This window comes from Gymnoscopelus microlampas (assembly GCF_963454915.1).
Source record: "Gymnoscopelus microlampas genome assembly, chromosome: 11".
Classification (NCBI taxonomy): domain Eukaryota; kingdom Metazoa; phylum Chordata; class Actinopteri; order Myctophiformes; family Myctophidae; genus Gymnoscopelus; species Gymnoscopelus microlampas.
Window position 1 is genome coordinate 27,913,025 of NC_139948.1, and position 16,086 is coordinate 27,929,110.

The 16,086-nt window shown below is 45.6% G+C and overlaps 1 protein-coding gene across 1 annotated transcript in view; it reads left to right on the top strand.

The window, feature by feature from the left end:
* grin2ba (glutamate receptor, ionotropic, N-methyl D-aspartate 2B-a) overlaps window positions 1–16,086 on the top strand; it is a gene marked incomplete at its 3' end in the record, with an annotated part of 126,964 nt that overhangs the window by 65,751 nt on the left and 45,127 nt on the right. The window contains exon 4 of the mRNA XM_084073064.1: window positions 2,405–2,588. Coding sequence (XP_083929190.1) covers window positions 2,405–2,588 — 184 coding nt within the window. The remainder of the gene's footprint in view (window positions 1–2,404; window positions 2,589–16,086) is intronic.

Consider the following 16,086-nt stretch of genomic DNA (forward strand, 5'->3'; position numbering starts at 1 on the left):
AGTAAATATATTGTAATATACTGTGTATATACAGTATACTGTAAGTCAGACATAAACATAGACAATAGACATAAACATACAGTATTCTTTATATAGTTTCTGTGAGATTCATAATAAACTCGAGGCTACAGTATATGGAGGTTACAGGCAGGCCAGAGAATCAGGTTGACATATGATATGGTATCTGTGTTGTGACATCTGAACATGTCCTGAGAGATGAATAGTGTACTGTATACTGTATGAGTAAACGTATAGCATCCTCCTTCTCCATCAGTGCATATCCGTATGTGTCCAGGCTGCATTTCCCAACCGAGACTCACACACACACACACACACACACACACACACACACACACACACACACACACACACACTATGAAAAACACACAATACGGCAATGAAAAAATACTGTTACAAGTAGAAGTCCGGAATTCAAAATTTACTTGAGTAAAAGTACAAAAGTATTGGTATCAAAATGTATTTAAAGTACCAAAAGTAGAAAGTACTCATTATGCAGAATGAATGTACCATTTCACAAGTTTTCAAATGTATAAAAATCTTTTGAAAATAGCAGATCTAGGCTACAGATCTAGTAGGCTACAGTACTTGAGTAAATGTACTTAGTTACTTTACACCTCTGCACGCACGCACGCACGCACGCACGCACGCACGCACGCACGCACGCACGCACGCACGCACGCACACACGCACGCACGCACGCGCGCGCACACACACACACACACACACACACATACACACACACACACACACACACACACACAATGTCAAAGACACACGCAGCTGGCTCATCAACCCACATAAAAATCTCTTTCCCAGGAAGAAATGGAGAGTGAGTGTGTAAAAATGATTGAGGCGAGCGGAGTGTGTGAGAGAGCACTGAGAGAGTGTCAGCAGCATGTGACATTAGATGTGGTCCTGCAGGGACGAAGCTGTCAGCGATGCAGGGTCCCCAGAGAGAGGCAGTTCGGACGAACGCCTGTCTTTCTCAGTCCACTGACATACTGACTGACTGACTGACTGACTGACTGACTGGTTGACTAACTGCTCATACACTGTAAAATTGTGAGTGTTAATTTAACTCTCTGAGAGTGTACCAATGTAACCAAATGGACCCATCAGAGTTGGGTAAATATGGTTACATTTGCACACTCTCAGAGTTCATTTAAAACTCAGGATTTTACAGTGTGCATTGTCAGATTGTCCCACAGACTGACCAATTGCTGTCTGTCTGTCTGTCTGTCTGTCTGTCTGTCTGTCTGTCTGTCTGACTGACTGACTGACTGACTGACTGCATTACCGACTGACTGACCGACCGACCGACCAACCAACCGACCAACTAGCCGACTGACTGACTGACTGACTGATTGACCATTAGAGGGATGGAGAGAAGGATTGAAATAAAGAGAGGGATAGTGAAAAAGACACTCAGATAGAAGAAAGAGAGAGAGAGAGAGAGAGAGAGAGAGAGAGAGGGAGAGGGAGAGGGAGAGAGAGAGATTATGGTAATGTAGTCAAAGCTGACATTCGGAGTGGACAGCCAGGTCCTGACCCCATTCAGAATGATCAATTAGTGGACATAGCGGCATAATGGGCAGCCTAAATGTTACGGGTCCATTTGTGTCCATCTTACACTCTCCTAATTTATATGAACACTGACCACAAGGTGTTGAATTTGAACCAAAGGTCAAGTGTTATAAAATACTCAAAATACACCTCAAGATTTACTGTTAAGTCAACCCACTGAGAGATACATGGAGGGGGGGAGGGACAAGATGAGTGGGGAGAAGGAGAAAGATAAACACTGACAAACAGGTGGACAGGCTGACAGATGGTAGGAGGGGAAGGAACGAGAGCGGAACAGAGACTATGTACTGTAAATGAAATAAAAAAGACCCTAAACGTGAAATATAGACAGACTGCAATAACTGTCTGAGACGCAGACAGGTAGAGACTTTCTGATTGGCTAGATCTACTGTAGGAAACAGAGATGTCTGGGAAGAGTGGGCCTGTTCAGACAGACAGATGGACAGGAGGAAAGGACGATATTTAGCTATTGTAGACAGAAAGGCTGTGCTTTTCATTGTCGATGTGAGGCATACTGTATGTTCGTGTTGAACCTCATGGATTGTGTTCATAACGTGATCTCATTGTGTATACAGTAACACAATGACCTCTGTCTCTGTGCGTCTCCTCTCTTCGACCCCTCCTCTGTCCATCCCATTTGTCTATTCCTCTCTTTCCGCGGACTCTCCAACTCTTCTCTTGTTACCCACTTCCCAGCCCTCTCTCAACCTTGATCTCTCAACCCCCACTCAGACTCCCCAACTCTGTTTAACTACAGTATTAAAAACCTTGAACGCTGATCTTCTCTCTCCATTTCTAGGTCTGATCTCAGTGTCGTATGACGAGTGGGATTATGGCCTGGAGGCCCGTGTTCGTGACGGGGTGGCCGTAATCGCTACGGCGACCTCCACCATGATGATGGACCGTGGGCCCCATACCCTGCTGAAGTCTGAGTGCCATGGCGCCAAGACCCCCATCTCAGGCAACCCCAATGAAGTTCTCAGGTGAGTGGACGAGGGGAGAGATGAAGCTGTGTGTTTTGTACTGAACATCCTTAAAAAAAAGCACACAGATTCAGGTGGTCATATAAACGCTGGCAAAACATGCAGGTCAGATGCATATGTCTCCATGAACAGACACACACACATCGTCCAAAAGATAAAGAAAATCCATCTTTCATCGCCCCCCCGCCCACTTCGCCCTATCGCCAGTAGTTGCCGGCTCTCATAGACATATAATGCACTTCCGGAAAATACTATCCTGATCGCCCGCTGTTAAAACGCACCGTCAGTGCTTGATTCCAAACAATTCCAGAATGTACAGAACTAGAACGTCTAGTGCCCACGCAGCGCCCACTTGGTCCGCGGACCCCCTGGGAGTCTTGGGACCCCCGCGAAACATCGCGGACCCCCGTGAAACATCGCGGACCCCATCGGCTGTTTGTTTTTTTGGCTGTTTTTTGGCTGTTGTTGTTGCTTGTTTCTGGCGCAATCTGGCAACACTGACCTGTCTGCTTGTCACAAGCCCCCCAAACGTGGCAACCCAGATGCCTCTGTGTTGTTGTGTGGGGAGATTACAAAAGCAGCTGCGTGGTGCTGGGTTTCGCTACGTCCACGCATGCGCAGTGCGCATTTGTCGACAAACTTTTGACAAACTTACAAACAAATCACTTCCGCGCATGGGCAAACTTGCGGATTGTATTATAGGATGTAAACAACAAATGCGCATGAACTTATTCACAGTCAACATTGGTCATATACTTCAGTCTGCCATATTACCAACACCGGAGAAGAAATATGGGTACAGGAAGCACCTTCTCCTCCAAATAGATCGACTGCCTATAATGGAGGAGATTGATCAATATTTTGCAATCTGCTTTGTCTTGCACTTGGACAACCACATAGTCCTCAAGCCCCTGACCACCAGCCTGTGGACATGGCCCAAGCTGCCAAATATAAAAACAATGAGCTGACACTTATAGCCTATCTATAATGGCTTGTACTAATGGTTGGTATTTTACTTGCTTAGTAAGGAAAGCTTTTGTAACTATAATACTGCAAGTAACAGCTGTATATAATTCTGGCAAGCTCTTACAAAGGCAGACTGCTTTAACTTTATCAACAAATTAATTGAATATAACGGACGACCCCATCCTCGCCAACGCACTTTGTGAGATAGATTACATCCATTGGATATTTATGATGATGTTGACATTTACACAAGCCTCCGCTTCGAGGGAGACAGATCCACAAATCCACAGAGTGTAGGGTCATATGCATGGTTGCACTAGCCCTGTACCAGCGCATCAGCAATTTCATCTACAAGATTCTCAAGATTTATATGTCTAGCTCATACAAGTATGTGTGTGAGCTGTTGGTGGGGCATGCTTCACCAGACTGTGCTAACAACATAATAAAAACAAGCAAGCAAGACACATGCCATATCATGTTGAGTGAGTGAATTAACACCTGTGTCTCTCAGTTTACCTTTACGTTTAGTGAAACCAGTGTTCATGATAGATAGATAGATAGATAGACAGATAGATAGATAGATAGATAGATAGATAGATAGATAGATAGGTAGGTAGGTACGTAGGAAGGTAATCTAGGTAGTCTAAAAGGCTGAAATGCTGTCATAGTATTCGGCTATGTACAATATTATTTTCGGACAAAAACATTGCAGATGGTTGAGTTTTGGCTGGAATAAAATGTACAATGTTCTCATTAGTAGACTGTCCTTTTTCAGGCTTTATCTATACCCCTAGCACTAGCTCCACAAACTCCTCAGTGATGGTCAAATATGTAGCATCAGCCCACAAATAAATATTCCCTATCGAGCATGAGTCATGTCGGTGATAATAGAGAAGGCAATAAATGACTTCACTTTATTTTTTAGTTGTGTCTCTCACAGTAGGTGCTTGCACACAGTGGGTGGTTACCTGCTGTCTCTCCATTGTTTCGATGTTCACTCATAGTAGCTTTGCCAACGGCAAGGGGGAGAGAGAGCAGCGCTGCCTCACATAGATGGATAATAACTGGATGTGGATATTTTAATTAAATGTTGTTAATTTATTGTAATTTCATTCCGCAGGCCGAATTGGACCACTTCCTCCGGTAGTTTGACATGCTTGTACTAAATGATCTGTCCAAATTGCTCAGAAAGCGAGCTATTAACTGGGCTTAGTATCTCACCAACAAAATGGAATGCTACTGTACATGCTGGAATCTGCCCCACTCCCTCTTCTTTCGGGTGTGGGTGCTAACATCAGTACTTAAATATTGTCTTGCTTTTTCTTTTTCCTTCCTTTTTTCTTTTTTAAATTTCTTTTTCGTATTTTTCCTTGTGGACACTGGTGTACATTGTTGTTATGCTTCTCGAAGGATCTTTGATCACAAAAAAAGTGAGGACCAGCAAAAGTCCTTACTTTACATACGTTTCAATATCTTGCAATCTGTGTGAGGACATTTGGTTCACACAAAGATACTGTAGCAGTACAATCACACGCATGCATGTGCGCACGAGCACATGTGCGTGTACATACAGTACGCACACACACACACACACACACACACACACACACACACACACACACACACACACACACACACACACACACACACACACACACACACACACACACACACACACACACTCACACACACACACACACACACACACACACACACACACACATAAAGTATGTGTATTATACTGTACTGTATATAATACATACCAACATACCTCTTCCTCTCCCAGCTCCACCCCATTCCACCAATCCCACCCACTCATCCGTACAGCTCAGCTGAACCGTTTGTGATGCGATCTGTTCTGCAGGTCTTTGCTGTGCATGCTGCCTAATTGATCCCAGTCCTGTTTCAGTCTGGGAATTCTCTGTACTCTAAAAGCAGTGTATGTTTGCGGGATGAGGGAGACGAGTGTTTATGAGTACTGTATTTCCAAATGTCTGCAAGTGTTTTCTTTGTACCTTGAGAGAGAAAGATGGTGGTCAGGTATGTGAGGACTCTAGGGTGATTATCTTCTCCAGGCCGGAACGGCGGGCAGAGGGGATTATGTTTTCGCCCCTATCCATCTGCCTGTCTGTCCGTCTGTGCATCTGTGAGCAGTTAATCTCAGACACCGCTGGACCGATCGGTGTGAACTCACACTCCCAGTAGGACAAGGAAGAACCTCCACCGCTGCCCATACAGCACTCTGTGGGGCAGTCAGTCTTGGGACATCCGGATCACATGTCCAAGCCAGCGCAGTTGGTGCTGGGTGATTGTGGCCTCGATATTCCTGCAATTGCTCTTTGCAAGTATTTCAGTATGAGGCACACGATCATGCCAGGTGAGGCCCAGGATGCGCTGTAAGCATTCGATATGGAAGTGCTCCAGGGGCTTGATGTGACAGCTGTAAGTGGTCCATGCTTCACAGCTGTAGAGGAGGGTGCTGATGCAGACAGCCTTGTAGACAGCAACCTTGTCGTGCAGATGCATGGAGATTGCTATTCTGGAAGAGCGGACGCCGTAGTCTCCCAAAGGCAGCTGAGGCTTGCTTGATCTGGTTTGGGATTTTGCTGTCAATGCTACAGTCCTCAGAAAGGATACTGCCCAGTTATTTGAAGGATGGATAGAGTTCTTGTTAGTGGCTTGTGGTCAATGGTGAAGACAAGCAGGGTGTGTGGGGTACTGGAGCTCCAATGGCAGACCACTTCTGTGTTGGTGGTGATGACAGACAGCCCCATCCTGCTGTAGGCCCTGACAACCACAGTAAGGATGGAGATCCTCTGGAGAGTGATCCACAAGAGCACAGTCATCTGCATACTGCAGCTCGGGGACCCGCTCTCTGGCTCTCTGGTGGTTGGAGGTTATCCTGATGTTATAGTGGTTTTCGTCCAGTCTGAAATCCACCGCAACGCCACGGCTATACTCAAGCTCCTTTTAGAGAAGCTGGGTGACACATAGGAGGAATATATTAAAGAGCACAGGTGCCAGCACTCTCTTGGAGGTGATGACCAGTTATCATGGTGTTGTTTTTTTTACTCTTGCTGCCTCATAAAGTGAGGAGCTAATCGAGGCCCACTTCTGGTCCATGGAATCCTCTGAGCTCAGACCTGGTCTCCCTCAGCTTCTCAGCTAGAGAGCAGCAGAACTAATTTCTCACCTCAGCCTTCCTTAACCGGGTGCAGTGTAGGAGCTTCTTACTGAACCTTTGCAGCCGCAAGGGTGGCGCAACGACATGTGGAGTTTGGCAATGATCATACAGCATTCTGTCCAGCGTTCTGCTCCATCATGTCCACCAAGCCCTCACAGTCAATATCCTTTTATTTGACCAACCCTAACACTGAAGTCACCAAGCAGGAGGATCTTGTCAGTCTCTTGGGTCCACAAGTTCACAACTTTTATCCCTATCTGATCGGATCAGATTTAGATTTTTACAAAAACTTGGGATTGGAATCAGTTTGATCCAAAAAAAAGTAGGATTACCTTGATCCCACTGGAGGGGTAGGAGTGGCAGGAGGAGTGGATTATCAGAGCAAAATACAATACAATGAAATATAAATATATGTTTCATTATAAAAAAAGATGTTAAAGTGTGTACATGCATCACAACACAACACGTTGGAATGTGAGGTTGTAGATCGGCTATTTTTGCTACTGACACACAACAAAGTATATAGGGTTTAAGTGGTTTAGGAAGGCTCTAAATTGCTAAACTGTCAGTCTACTTATATGGTTCTTCATATCTACTAGGTGGAGATAGGTAGGATTGAACCTCTGCAAATCAGGATCTGGTAATCTTGAAATGTCTGAATCTGGATCAGAGTGATCCTATCCTGAATTTCTTTGAAATACCGGTACAAAGTTTGCCTGGATTGTCTGATCCTGGATAGGGATCAAAATGTTTGGATCTGACAGAGTGCCTCATTGACAGAGTGCCTCATCCAGTGACTGATGGAAACAGTCCTTGGCTTCAATTTCAGATGGCATAGTGGATGCATTAGCACTGGGTGATGGGTGGAAAAGCGCTTCTTTGTGTGGAGGATACAGAGAGACATTACATTAGTCTTTCACTAATGCCGATAGGTGTTTCAGTCAGACTTGGTAGAAGTGTGTTCTTGATTGCCAGTGCTACACCATGCAGATGTTTTCCACCAGGGCTATACCTTTCAATAAAATGGTATAGCGGCTATACCATTTATATGAATGGGCTATACTATAGCCCATTCCTGATTCCTTCAGGGGTCCGTCATCCAGGAGCCTGGTCTTGCTCAGGACAGCAATGTCGATGAGGAATGCCACACGGGGTGTGCATTCCTCAGTAACACTTCTTGGTTATACTAGAATGGTGGATTCCAGTGGCAAGACGACCATCACCCTCCCCAGCTGCAGGCAGCTGCCTGTTCTTAAAGTCTGTTGAGGTCCACCTTCACATGCTGCCATCAAGTTTTTTCTCTCTCAGGGTGTGCTCCCCTAGCCTCCTTTGTCCTCCTGGACTAACCCACAAGGCAGCGGGGCAGTGGCTGATGCCAAGGCGTGTCCACAGTGTAGGCCTGTACTGTACATCACACCTCTGGGTACCACTGCAACTCTGAGATCCCCTGCCATGTTTGCCTGGGGCCGAAGGGCACCCAGTTACCATACGTGGCCATATGGAGGCCTGGCAGGAGTCTTGGTGAGGCTGTGTACTGGCAGGATAAGGCTGATGCACGAGGCTGCTTCCCCCTGCACCACAAAGGCTAGCCAGTGGCAGTGTCTATAAGAGGGTAACAAGCATGCAGGTGGAAAGCACGCCTTCCCTTCCCTCTAACTACTGCATAAGCGCATCACAACAACGGCGTGTGGACTAGACCCATACTCTAGGCTGCACACGCACGCACGCACGCACGCACGCACGCACGCACGCACGCACGCACGCACGCACGCACGCACGCACGCACGCACGCACGCACGCACGCACGCACGCACGCACGCACGCACGCACACACACACACACACACACACACACACACACACACACACACACACACACACACACACACACACCACTTGCAACATCACAGGAGCCAAGGAACACATATTCGCCTGTTTTGTGATGTACTTTGTGGAATAAGATTAGCTTGTTTTGACCCTCATGCTCAAAGCTTCCTTCCATCCAGGAGGAAGGCGACTTTGGCTTTGTTGTCATTTCCAGGCTGATGTCATTTCTTGTTCACTCCTGTCTACGTCTGTCTCACCACCGCCTATACCACTATGAGATAACACTGAGTCTATTGAGGCTGCCGTGGCCCTATACAATTTCCCTGCTCTGTTCTACTTTTGTCCCATTGTGGTGTGTTGTTGCTGCACACTGTTCCGGCTGTCTGCCTTTGTCGCACCACACTTCTCTCTTCTTTTTTTGGCTCGACTCTATCCTTTACTTTGGTGTTGTGTTGTGTTGTGTTGTGTTGTGTTGTGTTGTGTTGTGTTGTGTTGTGTTGTTCTGTGTTGTTCTGTGTTGTGTTGTGTTGTGTTGTTCTGTGTCGTGTCGTGTCGTGTCGTGTCGTGTCGTGTCGTGTCGTGTCGTGTCGTGTCGTGTCGTGTCGTGTCGTGTCGTTCTGTGTTGTGTCGTGTTGTGTCGTGTTGTGTCGTGTCGTGTTGTGTTGTGTTGTGTTGTGTTGTGTTGTTCTGTGTTGTAGTCTTATCGTGTTCTGCCCTGCATTCCTCTTCTCTCTGGCCCCTGTAGCTATGTGCGTACTTCACTTTGTTCTATGCTGCTCCAAGCTTACATGTCTGCTGTTCTCTGCCCTGCTTTGTTCTCCTCTATTATTATGTTGTGTCCTGCGCTGTTCTATTCTGCTCTGCGTCCTGCTCTGGTTTCTCCTCTCCATCTTTATCTCCTCTGCATCTTTATCTCCTCTCCTCTCTTCTTCTCTCCTCTCCCTGTATATGTGGTGTTTTCCTCCATCTCTCTGTTCCTTCCCCAGCCGTTGTCTGCACTCCAGACCTGCTGTTTTATAATCAACTTAGCTGTGTTGTTGATTAGATCAGCTGTGAGCGTGGCAAAGATCCCTTGCCCCTCACCACCTTAACTAAATCTGTTTGGTGATAACCTTTGTCTTCAAGTGGTCAATCATGAGATTAGCATTTGGCCAAGAGTCTATATTCTTGACGGTGAATGAATGGCTGGATGGCTGGATGGATGGATGGATGGATGGCTGGCTGGATAGTTGGCTGGATGGCTGGATGGCTTGGCTGGCCTGGCTTGGCTAGCTGAATGGATGGATGCCTGGTTGGACAGATGGGTGTCCTGGCCTCCTGGTTCTGTGGCTGGTTGGCTGAATGAATCAATAGAATGGATGGAAGGGGCGGGAAAGATGGATGGATAAAGGGATTAACTTGATCAGAGGGCACTCTCACACTGCTCAGAGAGCAACGCTAACAAGACCTTTATATTAAAAGCCCCACAACCCCCAACAGTGACCTCACAAACAGTTTGACAATTTTCAAACAAGTCCCATGCAAGCAAATCATTAGCCGTTTGCCGACGGTAGTCCTTGGGGCATCCATAATGAGGCAGGTCAGTGCTTTTCTGGTGTCCACCTGCAAACCCAGACTCCAGCGGGCTGTCACAGCTCCTCAGCCTCTACACAGTAAAATCCCAGTGTTCATTTAACTGTAAAGAGAGTGCAAATGGAACCTCATCTGTATTCTCTTCGTAGTTAAATGAACACTAGGAATTTACTGTGTAGTCGTCAATTTACTCGCAGATGTTTTTGTTTGCTGGCTTAAGGCGTGTTTTGTGTGATGATGAATTGTGAATACCTGTTTAGTTTCAGTATGCAACTGCTCACAAGGTAAACAAACAAACAAACGCACACATTCTTTTGATATAATGTGAGAACAAGAATTCTATTACCAAATTGTATTTCCCGAACATTTTTCATCACAACGAGCAATTGACCATTTTCACACAGCGGTGTGAACAAATCCTGAAACTCAGTTTGACTGGGATTGTGACAGCTGATCAGTCGCCCATCACTTTCACAAACGGCCTGTTTTCAGTTCCAGGTTACTGTAGTACCTCATTTAGCCTTTGCTTTGTCACTGTCCCAAAGCAAAGAGGGTTTCTATATCGGTCACATGTGACCTTTATGTTAATATAGTCCCATACATTAGCTCTGACCCTCTGTTTGTCAAGTGACACAACCCAAGAGAAGGACACATCTCTCTACTAAGTAAATTAAGTACACTGTACCCAGCACTGTGACATTCCAGTAATGTTCCTACAGTCAGAGCCTGACAAATGAAGATAGTGGAGCCCAGAGAGAGAGAGAGAGAGAGAGAGAGAGAGAGAGAGAGAGAGAGAGAGAGAGAGAGAGAGAGCGAGAGCTACTGGTTAGCATCACACAGTGTATGGATCATGAATTTGACAACAGTGGTAGTGACCTTGCCAGCCATGGACAGGCTCCAAATGAGCTTGGACTTGGAAAGGTACCAAGTGCTTTTATTGAGCTATGGACACATTTTTTGAACTTCCATGGACTTACAGTAGCAGGGCTTGTGTGTATACAGTATGAGTGTGTTATGAATGCATGTGCATGCCTGCATGTATGTGCTCTCTAGGCAGGATCTTGATCTAGGTTAAGGCAAGGGATGGCCTTTCTGAACATGTGCGTGCGTGCGTGCATGTGTGTGATACATTCTGGTTTGCGGAGGTGGTGGCTGGTCGCAGGTGAAGCATGCAAAAGTTATGATTGTTTTATCGTCTAAAATCTAAAAGGGCTTTTATTAACCGCACACACACCCATTGTAACTGCCAACATTGTGTGTGTGTGTGTGTGTGTGTGTGTGTGTGTGTGTGTGTGTGTGTGTGTGTGTGTGTGTGTGTGTGTGTGTGTGTGTGTGTGTGTGTGTGTGTGTGTGTGTGTGTGTGTGTGTGTGTGTGTCTGTGTCTGTGTGTGTGTGTCTGTGTGTGTGTGTGTGTGTTTCGAACGACTGCAGACAGTCTATAAAGGCCAGTTCAGTGTGTATGTTTATGAGCCAGACTAGAGGGAGGTTTTAAAAAGGTACCTACCTGTTTATGAAGAAGTCTCTGTCAGAAATAGGCCAGAATGCTCCTCTCCCTCCCTCCTTTATTATCTGTCTCTGTTACTCTCTCCTTCTCTCTTTATCTGTCTCTCTCTGTGTCTCCCTGTCCCCCATTTTGCATCTTTGTGTCTTTCACGTCTGTCTCTTTTTACTCCTGCTTTCTCTCTCCCCTCAGCTCGTTCAATATCTGTTACCGTCTCCCGTCTGCCTTGTCTTTATTTATTTTCCACATTTCTCTGCATATCCCACTCTCATTTCTTTTATATCTTTTGTTTGTGTATGTATTCATTATGTACGGTGTATATATATATATATATATATATATATCACGCTGGGCAAGACCTAGCCGGTTGAGAGTCTAAACGGAAGTACCAGCCGAGGAAATGACGTGGACGCTTGACAAATCTGTTTACATTCTCCGTCAATGAAACGAGTGTTGTGATTGGTTGGAAATTATCGTTTCCGGGGGAAATACGTGAGTGTCTACTGCCCCTGTAGACACTCACTGCATCGGGTCGTGACCAGGCTTTTCTCTTCGCAGATGAGTAAGGCTGGGAACAAGGCTATATATATATAGTATATACACACACACACGCACGCATGCACGCAGGAAGGCAGGCAGGCACGCACGCACACACACACACACACACACACACACACACACACACACACACACACACACACACACACACACACACACACACACACACACACACACACACACACACACACACACACACACACACACACACACACACACACACACACACCACTTGCAACATCACAGGAGCCAAGGAAGGGGAAAATAAATAAAGTCAAGACAGAAAGAGAGATGGTAACAGATATTGAACGTGTTGAGGGGAGAGAGAAAGAAGGAGTAAAAAGAGACAGACAGAGACTTTCCTGTCCTTGCTGTGCCCTCTGTCCTTGTATACTCTCATTCTTTGTGTCTGTTATTAAAGTGCTCTGCCTTTGGGGTGAAATCCTAACCCCTCGTCCAAGCGATGTTCGCTCACATAGAATTCTAAGTCCTAATGTACTTTGAGAACAGCCATGTTTTAGGTCAGTTTTAAGTGTGGAAAGGGAATCAAGATCTTTAATGTATTTTGGTATGGCATTCCACGTTTTGGTGGCAGCATAGTAGAATTCATTTTTACTACTTGAGCCAAATTTTGGGGGGCCGAGCCAAGATCAGATGAGCTCCCTTTGGTGTTATGCCCATGGCCATGGGCATCCCTCACTCTGTTGACATAGTTAGACAGGTACATGGGCACTGTTCCTTTGAGTATCTTAAAGACCAGGCCCATTGCAAGTTACTGTACTCTGTCTTCCACATTGAGCCATGATCCCAGCCTACTGTAAGTGAGCTGGGGTTAGGTGAGTCCTGAGTTTGAGGTTTAGTAGTAGTCTAATCAGTTTGCTTTGATAGGTCTGAAGCATAGTCAAAATGACACTGGATGAGGGCTCCGGCTAGTGACCTCTTGTTGACAAACGAGGAGATCCTGCCCCAAAATCTTGTTCTTTGTATGTTCTTTCTCCTCTCTCTCTCTCTCTCTCTCTCTCTCTCTCTCTCTCTCTCTCTCTCCTCTCCATTCAATCCGATTTTCTGATCTCTCTCCACCCTCTGCTCTCATCTATTAGCACAATTTATTACACTGTTTGTACATTCATGTCACATCTCAGGAAGACACACATGCGCCTCCAACCTCACGCACGCACGCACGTATACGCACACACACGCACGCACGCACACAAACACACACACTGCAGCTCCCCTCCATGCTCCCACTGTAAACCCTGAAACCTAATTCATACGTCATTGTGTGCTGGTGTCGTGTAATGTCACGCATTGACGTATTGTAGATATTTTTGGCATAAGTGTATGTGTATGTGCACTGCATTTGCCTTAATGGGGCCTGTTATCATCTTCCATATAGATCCCCTCTCCCCAAATCCAATCACTACATAGCAGTACAGTAATTGTTAAGCAGTGTAATTCATGACTAATTCATGTCAGGGTTAATTTATTAAAAGTGCATGATCAATATTTCACACACCTCCTCCATTATTCACACCAGAACATGCGCTAAAACGTATCTGTGTCAGGCCATGGGCTTAGCATGGCAAAGTGTTTGTGTGCGAGTGTGTGTGTGTGTGTGTGTGTGTGTGTGTGTGTGTGTGTGTTTTTGTGTGGATTTTGCATGCTTCACTGTGTCTCTATTGAAACGGCTGATTCACTGTGCGTTGCTTGCAGTACACAATAAAATCCTCTGTTTCAATTTATCCATTTGTAACTCCGAGAATGTACAAAATAAATATAAGGGTCCATCCCTTTTGGTTATATTTGTAGCACTCTCTGAGTTAAATGAAAGACTGAGAATTTCAATGTGTATGAAGGAAGGAGTGCTGTGATGTTGTCAACAACTTGGACTCATTAGTGAAGAGGTTGTTTTTGATTGTTGCGCCTCTCTTCTTGTCTCCGTCAGCCATGGGTCAAAGAGAGAATAGAAATGGATCCATTTATGGGTCTCTTTTTAAACTCCAGATAACCACTTTCACCTTGTCATCTCTATTTTTGTTATTTAATTACTGGTGAAAATGTTCCAACATTTTCCGAAATAGCAAAGATAGCCCATCTACAAGATCACAATGCGTTGCGTCGCTTGTAGATCAGCTATTTTCACTGCACACCATTGTACAATAGATGTATAAAACAGGGCTTATACAGTAAGAGGTTAAACTTACACTGGGGATTTTGCTGGGTAGAAAAGGAGGCTGCCATGGTTGGAATTTTAATTATTTACTCCGCTCAATTATTAGCCATCTATAAATGTCTTGTTTAATCAGCTGTCTGAATGTATGCTCTGCTGTGTTGTGTTGTGTACTGTGCACCACTGTGAGTCCTGTGTGCAGTACAGTAGGTCCATGCGTTTTGTCAGCGCTCCTGCAGTTACGTTTCACGTTAGTTAGTTTCATGGTGGGTTGTCATCGCACCACAAACCAAAGCAAATCCCTGCTGCGTAAACCCATATTTGGCAAGGAAGTGTTTTCTTATTGTGATTGTGAATGATTGACCTGCAGTGCAACAAAGTCACACGGCACCAGCTTGCAGCCAAACATGACCGGTGCACCAGGAGATCAGAATACATTTTGCTTCGCTGACACCCTAATGTTAGGTCTGAGCTGTCTAGCTTGTTAAGCTGTGTGTCTGTAGGTGGCATGGGGCTGTCTTATTTGGATATTCACATAATATGTAGTGCATATTAGTTCTAGAATGCTCGTTGTGCTATCTATTATGCTACCATTCATGATGCTAAAATCTCATGTTACACGTGTGTGTGTGTGTGTGTGTGTGTGTGTGTGTGTGTGTGTGTGTGTGTGTGTGTGTGTGTGTGTGCGTGTGTGCGTGCGTGCGTGCGTGCGTGCGTGCGTGCGTGCGTGCGTGCGTGCGTGCTTGTCTTTGTCTGTTTCTTTGTTTCTTTGTCAGTCACATCAGGGTGTGTGTGTGTGTGTGTGTGTGTGTGTGTGTGTGTGTGTGTGTGTGTGCAGTATGAGGGGGTGTGTTGAATGAACATGCTTTTGCGTGTACTTTACAGCGTGTGTACAGTATGTCTCATTGAGTGAACAAGCAACAGCCTCTCCTACCCGAACAGTTACTGTTGAGGTGCCTCAGAGCAAAACATTAGCTGAACAACTGGAACAGTTGGGGGGAGTTACATTTGAACTCCCCCCAACTGTTCCAGTTGTTCAGCGGCGAACCATAAGACTGTGGTTGTACTGGGCGACTCTACCGTACACCATGTAAATGGAGCTAACTGTATGGATTTGGACTCAGTGAACCTGTGTGGAACATCTGCACTCGGTAAACCTTCGTTGAATAAAGGACAAAATGCATCTGTTCTCAATTGTGTACACAGACAGAAGAGGTTGAGTGTGTGTGAGTCATGGATAGGAGACAGTTACATTTAAAGCACCCTCATATAAACACAGTGTATAGACAACGCAGATCTGAGCTTGTAAAAGTACCTGGCTGTAAGCGACAATTTTTACACTTCCAAACCTAAATGAACACTGGACAGGGAAAGTGTAAGAAAGACACTGAGAGGGAGTTGCAGTGTAGTGAGAGTAGAGACATACTGTAGCCCTTCCCCTGCCCCTTTGAATTTCATCTCTCTCTCTCTCTCTCTCTCTCTCTCTCTCTCTCTCTCTCTCTCTCTCCCCATCCCTCCCTCCCTCCCTCTGTGAGATTACCGTTCCCATAGTAACACAGCAGATTGGCTTGGAAGTCACAGTGGTTGTGGCTGCCATGGCAACACATTACATATGCTCGTGAGTCTCTCTGCTGTCAACCTGTGTAGGATGTTAGAGCATAGACACACACACACACACACACACACACACACACACACACACACACACACACACACACACA